Source organism: Oculina patagonica, chromosome 12 (genome assembly GCF_052425735.1).
Source record: "Oculina patagonica isolate OP01 chromosome 12, crgOcupat, whole genome shotgun sequence".
NCBI classification, from domain to species: Eukaryota; Metazoa; Cnidaria; class Anthozoa; order Scleractinia; family Oculinidae; genus Oculina; species Oculina patagonica.
Window position 1 is genome coordinate 31,732,181 of NC_135769.1, and position 13,590 is coordinate 31,745,770.

The 13,590-nt window shown below is 37.1% G+C and overlaps 1 protein-coding gene across 1 annotated transcript; it reads right to left on the reverse strand.

Moving 5' to 3' along the window:
* Nucleotides 1–2,502: 2,502 nt before the first annotated feature.
* Nucleotides 2,503–3,987, reverse strand: LOC144632145 (adenosine receptor A2a-like). The gene has a single exon (XM_078490747.1). The coding sequence runs from the start codon at nucleotides 3,917–3,919 to the stop codon at nucleotides 3,032–3,034; it is 888 nt and encodes a 295-aa protein (XP_078346873.1). The 5' UTR covers nucleotides 3,920–3,987; the 3' UTR covers nucleotides 2,503–3,031.
* Between the last annotated feature and the right edge of the window lie 9,603 nt (nucleotides 3,988–13,590).

Below are 13,590 nucleotides of genomic sequence, written 5' to 3' on the forward strand. Positions count from 1 at the left end.
ACCAAGATCAGAAACAGCAAGACTCAGGAGCAATGTTTTTAAAGGCCTTGGCAACGACGAAGTTCTACTTATCGCGTAAATTGCTATGATGTTCAATGTGATGGCGGTGTAGGATGAGAAGGCATTGAACACACAGTTGGCGATGAACGATGAATACAGCGGGTCGGCTTCATTCATTTTAAGCCGGAACTTTAGGAAAAAGCACTGAGTGATGTTACAGTGAAATGGTACCGTTGGCTGTGCAGCGCTCGAGAAATGCGATGTTTAAGGATGAAAGTTGGTTTAAATGCCCTATTTATTATTCAACTTCCTTTCAAGGTGTGATAAATGACGCACTAATCTGCCACCCGTTTCAAGTAAAAATGAATGTCAGTTTAAATCAGGCGATCTTTTTACCGCATTCTCTTAAATCACAGACAAATCAATTTTCGATTTTTGCTTGACCATTGCCGGGAAAACGGATTTAACCAGTAAAATCTTAATAAGATACATTTTTGACGTACAAACGAAAAAAGGAAGGTAAATTTGACGTCTTTCATAAAAGTGAAAGATAAATAAAGGTGCTGAATTTCAATTTGAATTTGCATAATAAGCAAAGTCTGGATTCGAGCTTAGTTTTCATTTTTCGTCAGCGATCAAAATGTTAAATTCAGTGTCTACAAACGCGAAAATTACAGTTAAAATCGACTTCGGTCTTATTTCACTCTAATCCATTTATTTAATCCGTTTTTTGTCGCAGTTACTGTTATTAAGCATTGTACTCTTGATGTCTTACTCGCCTCCTAAACTTTATTGTAATCAAAATTATTGCTTCCAACAAACTGTTTGCTTTAATTTTTAAATAAAAACTTAGTGAAAGGTTGCGAAATGCGGTTTCCGCTAAACTGGCGGTTTGCAGTTTCACGTAAAATTTCAAGATTTTTTTTATAATTCGATAGAATAAGCAAAAATGTTTTTAATTGTCCGAAAACACATCGAGAAAATGAATGAATTAAGCGCGTGCTTTTATTCAGAGTGTTTTTAAAAAGTAAATGATGCGTCAAGTTGTTTACTGCCTCAGCTTATACAACGCGTGACGTTTCTGTGACAACTTGTACATATGTCAGATTATGACAGATTCTGATTAAGTTTGTTGTCATAGTTGCGAGCATGACATGATCATCCTCTCTTGATACATACGAGTAGCAAACAAAACCGGACGATTTGTGTGATCCCAAGTGTGATTGCAGACAGAATTGGACGACACGAAGTCCTGTTACCAAATAATGAAACCTATAACAAAGTTTGTTAATCATTGCCATCGGTTAAAAATCATGATGAACAATAGCAGAACAGCTGAGTTTGTTTTTGATGTAAAAGCACGAGAAACCGAACAGAAAAAAAAAACAGCACGCAAATTAATCAAGCATGTCATGTTCACTGACCAATTACATTGTCCAATTACAAGCTTGACGCGTAAACTGTTCTATTTGGGCTAAAGTCAGGCTGTTGCTGACCAATTAGATTCGAGACCCCTCGTTTTTTTTTCTCTCGCTCGCCCGCGTCCCCCAACTACCGAGAGCCTTGAACAGGCTAAGTTTTTATTGGCACAGTTTTTATAAATACAGGGGAAATGCTTTGGGTTTAGATCTCCTAGTGGTAGGCTGTAGCATATCATAGCCTTACCGAGCAAGGAGAAAAAGTTTTTTAAAAGGACATTGGCCGTTTTTGAGTTTTCAACGTTAAGTTTTTGGTGCAAATTCATCATCATCATGATCATCATTCAGAAACTTTATTTAAGTGTCAAAATCCTTTCACGTTTCTAATAAAGCTTACAAATAAGGGACACTGTTGCTTAGAATTAAATAATACAAGATATAGGTTTATACAGTGTATAATTTGTGCTCTTTGATAAAATAAACATGCTATCTTAGCATTAGACTAGTCTATTTTTTGGAATCTATAAATATGAAGAATAATCATGATACGCTGTTTAAAATATCCACACGTCACTATAGTAAAACTAATTAGCTACTTAAATATTTCTGAATAAAATTCACAAGAAGAAATTAAGTAATGAAAGGTAAGCTTAATATTATTATCTTTTTACATTAGCCGGGTTGGCATGAACACAAAAGTTACTTGACATTACAATTAAGTTGCCTTGCCTTGAATCGAAACGCTTAGCTGTTTCCTTCAGTTACTTTATCAGCCTCTCGTATTGAGGTTTTTAAAACTGATCTTATAAAATAAAATTGGCTGGCATATTATTTGTAAAACGCCAAAATGTAAATGTTTTGTTACTTTCCGACTTTTTAGTTTTGCAAAAACTAAAAAGTAATTTTACACAGTTTTGCAAGAACTAAAAAGCAATTTTACACAGTTTTGCAAAGACTATTAAGTAATTTTACACAGTTTTGCAAAGACTAAAAAGTAAACTGTTTCTGAATACTCAGATTACTTACTGGGATCAATTGCAAGCGACAACTTTAAATAACTAAAAATTACATGTATCTCGGCAGTGTTGATCTGTAAGTGAAATATTTTCCATAAAAGTGCTCTAAAGAAGTATTAGTTCTTTAATTTTGTTCGTTTTAGTGACATGGAGCTACGAATGTGTCTCACTTTCCAGCAGTAAATTAATTAGATAATGTGACTTTCATTTATGTTCTAGCTTCAAATAAGCGAGCAAAACAAAAGTAGGGCAATAGTTGTTCTGGCATTATCAGTATAGTGGAAAACAGCGGGGACAGCCGTAGTGTCAACTTTTTCTTTATGTTTTCGATACAAATACGCGAGAAAAAAACTGAGTAAAACAAAAGTAGCCCGGTACTTGTTCTGACATCATAAACATTAAATATCATCATTTTAAATATATAAACAGAAGCAAGTGACAACTGTATAATATACGTAGATTCTGATTATTAAGTAACTAAATATTAATTGTCTTCAAATATAATTGTCTCGATCGACTTTTCAGTTTCATAAAACTGCTCTCTATAAAGGAATATCAGTTCGCTGAATTTCTGTCTAGCTACATCTGCAGCTTTGTTCAACTTCGAGTTGGAAATAGTTTTCGTAGCGTGTCCATGACAGCTTGGCGAATGGGTCTCATCTTCCAACAGTAAATTAAAGGATTCAGAGAGGAATTAATTCGCAGCAAGGTCTTAAAGTACATCAACAGACCACTTAAAGCGATACTTGGTCCAGTTATTTGCATGAAAAAAGGCAAAATATACTCAGGCAAACAACAAATCAAAAACACAAGATATACGTAGAATGTACTGACGGCAGATTTTTTTTGCCTCGCCAAATTTGTGGTTTCACCATTCTCTTCTACTTGCTGTACCTGCAGGGCTTGAATTTGGATTGTGTGGCGTCGTACAGTGAGATAAATGCTACAGTAAATGATTGTTGTACAGAAAAAACAAAGACCTAAAGTAACATCGATAACCGTAATAGCATTCTCAGCTGAGATCCAGAAATACATTATTGGAATAAATACACTCCAAATCCAAATTGAGATCACCACAGCAACAACACGCATGTTAGTCACAAGTTCCTGGTATCTGAGATGAAGATGAATAGCCAAGAATCTGTCTGCACTTATGGCCACAACACTCAAGAACGAGGCGTTAATAAAAACAAGTGCAAAGAAGATGTACACATTGAGGACGGGAAGAAAGGCGTTACTTCTAGTGTTTTGTTGTAACCACATTACATCCTTTGCGACGGACAAAGGTTGAGCCAGTAATCCAACACCAAGATCAGAAACAGCAAGACTCAGGAGCAATGTTTTTAAAGGTGTTGGCAACGACGAAGTTTTTCTCATCGCATGGATTGTTATAATGTTCAACATGATGGCGATGGGGGATGAGATGGCATTTAACACGCAATTTATGATGTACGATGAATAGAGTGGGTGTTCAGTTACCTTCATTTTCGCTGGAACTTTTGTAAAGAGCGCTTAGCGATGTTACGGTGAAGTTGTATAGTAGCCGGGCTGAGCTTCACACGAGATTGTTTTATGGTCAAGGGTGTAGCCGGTTTATATACTTTATTAGTGGCTTCTCATTAGGCCTACCATCCGTTTTCAATCGGAAAACAAGAAATTGTTCACAGCTTGAACTTGCATTGGGTATCTTGTAATGGTGTCCCTATAAGAAACGTTTATAGTTTCAAGCGGTACATCAAAAAGCGGTGCTACTGTCATTTACAAAGGAATGTAGGCTTATTTTTTAACCTAACGTGAAAATTTATGGGCACTATTGTGGTCTTGAAATCAATTTCACGGTTACTGTGCTTAAATGAAAAAATTCACGCAGCGAAATAAAATCCACCCCTTTTCACGCTGGTTGTTAAACTGAAGACATGAGACCAATTTCCACGGCCGGAATTGCGGAAAGTGAAGCTGTAAAATGTTAAGAGGATTGAAATGAAAAATTAACAACTCCATAAGGTTGGCACGACGTTCGCTACTCGATAGTTTTCAACAGTAAGACTGAAATGAGGGAAATCTTTAATTGAAGTTCCATTTTTATACGAAAATTGAATATAATTTTTTAAATTTAAAATTAATTTTTAATTTTAAAACCTAAGTTGGTTTTCGCTGTGATGATTTTCTCTGCTTAGATATCAAAAGCAAGTGAAAGTAACTATAATAATTAATTACTGAAATCAAGTGACGTGCCTCAAAATTATCTCAATAGCAAGTAAAATTCAACCTACTCAGTTGATTTCCCTGCTCTCAGTTTAAACAAACTGCTATCCCTCAGGTGACAGTTAAAATTTACAGAATATATTCTAGAAAAGTTCAGCTATCTTGCCTCACAGTTATAATAATAAATTCACAGCTGTCAGTTAAAAAAAAAAAATGCAATTTTGTCAGCTGACATTTAAATGATTTTTCAACTCTCAGCATCAGTTACACCCACTCCGTACCCTCACTGATAGGTTAATTAAAGTGGCACAGGACTAAAGCTTTACCATCTGGCGTAATTCTCGGTATTGGACTGGGACTAGCTTGCAATGGAGTTTAATGTGGGTAACCTTTTCAAATGCAAATGACATGAAGCTGTTTTTAATGATATTCCCCCGCATGAGCATCCATTGCAAGCTAGAAAAAAATTAATGTTTTTGCCGCCTTGTTTCATCTGTTTGTTTTTTTTTTTCGCTAAAATCGCTAAAATTAGTAGCCGCTAACAATAGTAACCTTAAGGTAATATTTTTCATAAAGGATCTCTAACGAAGTGTTATTTCTTTATTTTTGTTCGTTTTAGTGACATGGAATTACGAATGCAGTGTTTGACTTATAAAAGCAAATCCAAGGGAAGCGACTTTTGGTCGTGTAATAGGGAGTCTGGAAGGTTCGAGAAATCTGTATTCAACTGTTACACCGCAAAGCTTTTGCTAGAACCGGTAATCTAATTTTATATTATTAATTTGAGAATCAAATACGTTTTTGCTGGAACCGGTAATCTAATTACATATTTTTAATTTGAGGATCAAATGCATATACGTGAACGGAAATTTTATATTATCCGACGGCAAATCAGATATTGCATGCAGTTCAAGGTCAAACGGCAAGCACGACCTGCGCGAAAACCGCCATAAAATATGCAAAGATTTAGTTTCGCGTGCTCATAATCATAGTGCATTGTGCATGCGTGAACAACGAGTCAAGGGAATCCTTGACTTGGTGCCGATGGCCGTGGTTATCAGGCCTAACACAGGAAAACGTTTTGCACTTTTTCCAGTGAAAGTGTCAAATGAATTCCCCTTTTTGTGTCATCAGCGAGTTCAGTTTACTTGCCGTAAGTTGCATGTAAGACATGTAAGGATCACGTCATTGCTGCATGTGGACCATGCATCTGCATAGTTTAGATCATTATGTTACCTCGCGACTACTTTCCCAAGCCGTCACTTGTGCCACGCTTTTGCTACCGGGCTATAAATGGGTACCAGCCTGTCTCATCCCCAGGCGCCAATCAGCCGGATGGTTAAGGTGGGAAAACAGGGAGCGCGGGAGTTGATGGTTCAGGCCCACAACATCAAGCGAAATTTGCACGTCAGTCCCACAACGCCAAGCGAACCGTGCCCGACAAAGGAGGAGGACGCGTGGCGACGAGGCAGGGTAACGGCGAATTAATGCTGGGACGTAACCCTACGATGGTAAAGCATCCTATCTAAGGAGGAGTAGAAATACCCCTAGTCACTTCATGCTACGGAAACAAAAGCGGCTGGCATGATGGGCCTCTGTGCCTAGGCGGCCAGGACTTGCCAAATCAAGCTTAACTTTACAGGCAGGTATTATATTTCTACTCAGGGAGGCTCAGGCAAGCTAGTTACTGACAGCTGCATGTGTAGTCACTTCTATAGAATAAAATTAATCATCGTCTTTATTTCTTTCGTACGTTTTCGTTTTACTTTTATTATTATTTTAGAAAGAAGTTTAGTTGCATAGATATGTGGGCTGCAATCCCAAACATTCGTGCTTGCACATGAAGTTTCGGCGGCTCAAAGAGGTTTGTGGAGGAGAAATCCACTGAAGGACTTGTGGCGCTTTCCATTTTGTCAAAACTGGCCGGCAGGTCCGATCCGGTGGTTTTGAATGTGAAATGGGCCTTTTGCACAAGACCTGTCCACAAATTAAATCTACCATAAAAATAAATGAATTCTAAACCTGTCAAATTTCTAGTATAGCAGGTGTTTTCTTTAGCCTGTAGTTAATATTTTTTTCTGCAGTGAATTCCAGTTTTTTACTTTGAAGAAGAAACTCACTTCTGAATGACTCAGTGTAACAATTTAGTACTCATTTTTTTCAGTCCAAATTTCTGTCTTTATCTGTACAAATTTACTTCAAACTTAGCTTCATGTGGACTGCCCGACAGGTCCAAGACAACTGTTCAGGTTGTCATCGTGGGAGCTTTTAAGCAGAAGAGAACTTAACTAATCATGTACTGCTTTTAGAACAAATAGTTTACCTATATATCTTTCATTATTTAATTATTTATTTTAATTATGATAAAACAGTAGTGCATTAATTGACTGCGGCGAAGTTTGCGGAACATTTAACCATTTGAGCTTAATTAGAATTCATGTTTAAAACAGCCATCCGTTCTCTCCTAAATTTTTTTGCAATACGTTTTTTTCGTATTAATAAATCAATTAAAGGGTCATTTAAGTTCTTCAAAATCTAGCTCGAGTTTAAATGTATTTTACGTATTCGAGGAAAGAGAACTTCCCATTCCAGTTAAGAAAGTCGAAGCCTGACTTTCCCGTTATGCTATTCCAATAAATATTCAGCACCATTTTAAATTTTCACTTTTGTGACAAACGATGAATTAGTCGCTAGGCTTTTGCTCATTTAACAAACTTCATACCTTATTTTTTATTGTTTTACTCTAGTTTTCGTTTTCCAGGCAAAACTGATCCAAAAAAAAAGAAAAACTAAATTATTAATTTTAGTTATTATGCAAAACGATTTATGGACTGGCGTTTATTTTCACATGAAAACAGATGGTAAATTGGTGCACGCATTAATTTATCGGTCCAAGACAGGAAAAATCAACAAAGCATTAAAACCAATTTTACACCCATAAAGGTTCAACATTTTTGTTCTCAGCTACAATTTCACGTACTAACATCACTCAGTGCTCTTTCCTAAAGCTCCGGCTATAAAATGAATGAAGCTGACCCGCTGTATTCATCGCAAATCGCCAACTGTGTGATCAACGCCTTCTCATCCTACACCGCGCCATCATGTTGAACATTTTAACAATCCACGCGATAAGGAAAAGGTCGTCCTTGCCAACGCCTTTAAAAACATTGCTCCTGAGTCTTGCTGTTTCTGATCTTGGTTTTGGTTTACTGGTTCAACCTTTGTACATCGCACTGATGGTCAATCCTACTGATCAATCCATTGTCACTGCATATGACATCTTTACTCTTATATTTGTTCATTCTTCGCTCCTCAGTGTTGTGGCCATAAGTGTAGACAGATTCTTGGCTATTCATCTTCATCTCAGATATCAGGAACTTGTGACTCACAAGCGTGTTGTTGCTGTGGTGATCTCAATTTGGGTTTTGAGTGTATTTTCGTCGTTGTATTTTTGGCGTGGCTCAAAAGAAATTGCTAACGCGGTTATCGCTGTTGTTTTTGGTCTTTGTTTCATTTGTACAACAGTCAGTTATTTATTGCAGAATTTATTTGGCTGTACGAAGCCATTCAAGCCAAATTCAAGGCCTGCAAGAACAAGTAGCACTAAACAGTGAAATGGCAAATGCCGAGAGGCAGAGAAAATCTGCCATAAGTACATTCTACGTATATCTTGTGTTTTTGGTTTGTTGTCTGCCACAGTATATTGTTTTGGTGGCCTATTTGTTTGTTGCGCCAAACACTATTTTAAATGGTCTGATGCTTTACACAATCACCCTTGTGTGTATTAATTCATCTTTAAATCCTGTTATTTACTATTGGAAGATAAGACACATTCGACACGCCATCATGGACATACTGCGAAATATATTACCAAGTCAAACCTGAACAGAGTTGCAATATAGACAGTGTCCAAACGAACTAACACTGTTAACAGTTCATCTCGGTCGAGACACTTAATTTAATTTCTCGCTATTTAAGGTTTAGATGCAGTATAACTTGTACCCATATCAGTTAGACCTTCCCTTGTTTATATATGTAAAAAGACGATAACATCTGCTTACTTACGTTGCTCTTACTCCGTTTTCTGGCGTATATGTTCGAAAATAATAAATAAAAGTTTAAAAAAAAAGATGTCCTGTCGAAATATTTTACATCCGTGTTTAAGCTTAAGTAGTAGTAGTTAGGACAAGCCCAACTAACCCGGACATGCAGGTATCTATTATATTTCTACCTAGGCAGCGGGTTGCTGACTGCTGCATGGCTAGAATTGCAACAATTCTTGTCTTTAGGGACCGGTAATTATTTATCGCCTGGCCTGGGGGGAGCGGAAGATTTTTTGGGGGGAATCACTTGATTTTAAGGAGAGCAGAAGGGGGGGGGGGGATCTTTCGTAACTGAGAGTCCAAAAAGGAGGATCACTAAAATTTTGGAAGGATTCAGATGCGGGACCACTCAAATCTGCTTGGATAATGCCAGTTTGAGAGCATACAAAATAAATGCGCCCATTCTACTGGGAGATGAAAGCATTTACAGTCTTAATTTGTTCTAACCGTCACAACTTTATTTAAGAAAAAACGGAAGCTGTCAAACTGGCGAATGTGCACATTTGAATTTATATCGAGAACATTTTGTGTTTGAACGTGCTTATGCCTTAGCTAATATTCATCTTTGAACATGACAGGTGAGTTCTAAATCGTGAACCATCACTTCTAATAACTGAAACATTGTGAAATAGCATGTTCGTTTAAACATAAAGCATTTGTTGCGTCTCTAGGGAATGAGCTCCTGTCTCAGCTCTATACTTAATCCGATTCAACTGCTTCATCTGCCTTGCCCTTAAAAAGGGCGCTGCTTGTTCTAGATTTTTTGTTATGGTCATGCTAAAAATACGCTTTTCTAGTAGCCACAGCAAAGGGTCAGATTCAAACGCCTCGTTGTTTTTCTTTAGCAAAGTCAGCATTGATGCTAATTATAACTACATTTAAGAAATAGAAAACATGTTCCGTGTTTCTATCGAGTTTTAGAATATAGCCGCTGTATACGCGCGATGGAATTCTAGCGGGCATTATTTTTAAAAACATAGCTGAAAACTACAGAAGCTCGGTACCCGGATGTGCGAAATGTTTGTCGAATTTCGCTGAACGACTTCGTCGCTGACTTCGCCTCTATTCTCTTGTTTTGTTGTTTAAATGATGCTTTAAAGCAGCAAGTTTTTATCAGAAACGTTTTACATGCTTAAATGGAAGTAAGACAGTGCCAAAGGAAGCGACAGATGAAGAAAGAATCGTTGAAATTTGTTGTTTTTCTTTGGAGTACTAGTTGTGTACGCCACAATTTTGCCGTGAACTGCCGAAATTGATTGGAAATTATTTAGCAAAACAAGCCGGAATCTAGAAACGCTTTGAGGTAAAAAACATTTTTTAGCCACAATCTGAAGACAGAACACTCCACTTTTGTTCTTTTTAAATCGAAATTAGAGGCGAATTTGATAAACTTGCTGCGAAACGAACGCATGAAAATTTTTCATTTGAATGAAATTGAGGTATAGGCTTAACCAAACTTGAATGCGTAAATATTTCAACTAGATTTGTCGACTTTGTGAGAATCTTTTGGTAGTCGGAGAAAGGACTATAAATAGGAAATATAAATGAAATGGTATCTCGGTTTATGTATAAAGAAGCCGCCAAAGAAAAGATCAGAAAATAAACTAAACTTTCACTTTACTGATGTTGCGTGCACACACTTGTATAATAGGAGTTGTGGAACAAACCGTGACAACTCGCTCGGCTCGCCCTGGCTCGCCTCGCTCCTTGTCACAATTTGTGTCCACAACTCCTATTATACAAGTGTGCGCGGAACGCAAGACGCCTTTCTTACCCCCCTCGCGAAACGAGTTGCAAAAAAAGACGTTTAATCCCAGAAAACTTAAGAAAAAGAAAGCTGAAATCGTTATGCAAAGCATGGTTAAAACTAACAAAAAAATCGGGAAAGCAGGCGTGGAAATGGTAAAAAAAAGGAGGAAAATGTGAGTGGCTTTCACATTCCTAACTTCCTGAAGCAGATTCGCCGGACCCGACAGTGTACCAATCGTTGTATGGCGCCATTGTATTAAATTACAACCAACCTTTAATTGCTGTGCCAGAAATAATTCCTATTGAACAAATGCTCTTATTGAGTAAACGAAGATGGGAAGAGGGAGAACTGGAGAAATTAACTTGAATGTAAAGAAAAACTTGAAAAGATCTCGTGGAAAAGCGTTTACAACATACAAAAAAACTAAAGAAAATGAAAAACAAATAACAATCTTTTTAACAGACGAGCTGATTGAAAAATTAAAAAAATTAGACAGCAGTGTTGTCGCAAACGTTTTAACAAGCTAAACAAAACTTGCACGCTCCGGTGAGTGCATAAATTATTGAGTAACACAGGAAGTCATTGTTTACCCTGTGTCAATTACGTGGGAAACCCCCTTGACGTAATCTAATTGTTTTTTTTTTTTCATCTTGAATATTTTTAGCCGGAAAACAACTCAAACTCTTTGTATGTGTGTTTTGAGAGCTATGATTTATTCAACAACAATATTTAATTTGACTAACATGTAAATATACCGTGAAATATTGAGCTAAGAACTTTCTAGAACATAAAAGAACAATATAAGATCACGGTAAGTTTATTCACCAGGCGTCATTACTATTTTTAGTTAATAGGTTATTTCCCGATGTAATGACGTCTTTTGTGACCAATCACAGTTAAAATTATAACTTTATATTATTCACATAAGCTTTTTTGTATTACACAAGCAAGTATGGCCGATGTATAAAGACGTTTATCAAACCTTCATTGAAAAAGAAGCAAAGACACAGCTTACGGACATGAATCATTTGGAAACGACAAACGAGGATCCGATTTTAATATTTCATATCAGCTATTCGTGCCGTCGCTTCGCGAAACCTAAGCAATTACGGACAACAATTACATGCTTGGTCGTGAAGTTTGATCGCAAGGTTAAGTATATCGGATGGCTTACGCCGTAACCTGAATTGACAAAATTATTTTAGTCACAGGCCTCAAAACGTCATCACTTTGAAATTTCAAATGGGTTACGCTGTAACCCGAATTGACAAAATTAGCCAAGTTCTCAACCTTAAATATTCCGCCGTTGTCAAGGAACAATTTACCTTGGATACCGTGGCCATAGATGTCCGCCGTTGTCAAGAAACAATTTACCTTGGATACCGTGGCCATAGATGTCCGCCGTTGTCAAGAAACAATTTACCTTGGATACCGTGGCCATGAATGTCCGCCGTTGTCAAGGAACAATTTACCTTGGATACCGTGGCCATGAATGTCCGCCGTTGTCAACGAACAATTTACCTTGGATACCGCGGCCATAGATGTCCGCCGTTGTCAACGAACATTTAACTTAGCAACTGAATAAAATTATTTTACTTAACACACTTGTAATGTTTATTGATTGCTTATTATATCATTAAAAAGCTGTTGATTTGCATAAGTCTGACGCTGTGGGACATTCACCCACACACACAAAAAAAATTTGCATGCATTGTTCAGACAAGCCCTTGACTGTGGGGATTAAATCAAGTGTTTATTTTTTTTCTGATTTCGACTCGGCTGAAAGTCACTTTAAGCACGCTTTAACCTTTTATTTTGCCTCGTTCAGGCAAACAACAACCTCTCTTGTGATGTCTCGAACATTTTTTTGCAACTCGAACGACAATGCTTCCATCACAAAGTAAACGACAAGATGAGCGCAGACAATCATTCTTTTATAAAATGAAAAAATGTTTTATTGGACTGAAATTTTATTTCGAAATGTCGGTGGCACTTTCGAGAAGTTTTTTTTCCAATCTTTTGCGTTCTTCTCTCTTGATTTCTTCCCGAATTTTTCCGATGTCTGGCTGGAGTGAATTTGTTTGTTTTTTTGCAAAGTTTGAGCGTAAAGTATCTTTAAGTTGGCGATATTTTTGCATTTCTCGTGTGATCAGTTGAAACTCTTTGTCAGAAACAAGATTATCATTCAGAGCTTGTGAGACAGAGCTGTTTATCGAGTCATGTTTTGCAACAGCCAGAGCGAGGATTCTTGAGTGCTTATTAACTTTACGTTCAAGCTTTTTGTTGATAACTGACAGGCCAGTGGAAGCTGCGCCAGATATACCTGCTACTGCTGCAACAGGAACGCCGATAACAATTCCAACACCAGTAAGTGAAGTGGCAACAGCTCCAGAAGACAGAGCTGCCGTCACGGCGCCAAGACAGACCACGGAATAGTGAATAACTTTCCGGACTTTTTTATATTTTTTTAACACAAGCCTGTAATGCTCAGCTTCAGCGGATATTTCTTTTTCAATTTTACTTATTTCAGTCAGCCGAAAATTCTCGGCATTTGTTGGGAGGCTTGGATAAAGTTGTGTTTCTTCGCGATCACCATAAGCAGGGGCACTCGGGAGCACATTAGCAGATGACATGGTCTCGTATACATAAAAGTTATTTTTGTATTTAATTTAATTCAATTCCAACTCATATGTAAGATTTGTGCCGTTAAAATCGAATGGCTTTCCATTCTCATCTCTAATCGAAAGAGTCAGAGATGATACATTTTCTTCAGCAGAAACGTCGCGCAAGACGTTAAAATGTGTATTTTGGTAATAAACTTTTTCATACGGTTTTCCACGTATGTCAAAAAACGCTAAAAGGCTTGATGGCTTACCATTTAGCAAGCTTTGTTGCTTGTCGATAAGGTCACAGTTGATGAAGTAATTTTTAGGATTTGAAACATTATTTACCTCAATTGTTTCAAAAAATTCCTTTTCAATACTTGCGTAATTCTCAAACCCAGGCAAATTAAAGAACTTAATAAGACTTTCATTCAGTCCAAAAGCTTTTAAATTGGGCTCTTTTGCTTTTATTATCAATGAACGACCTGCAATGCC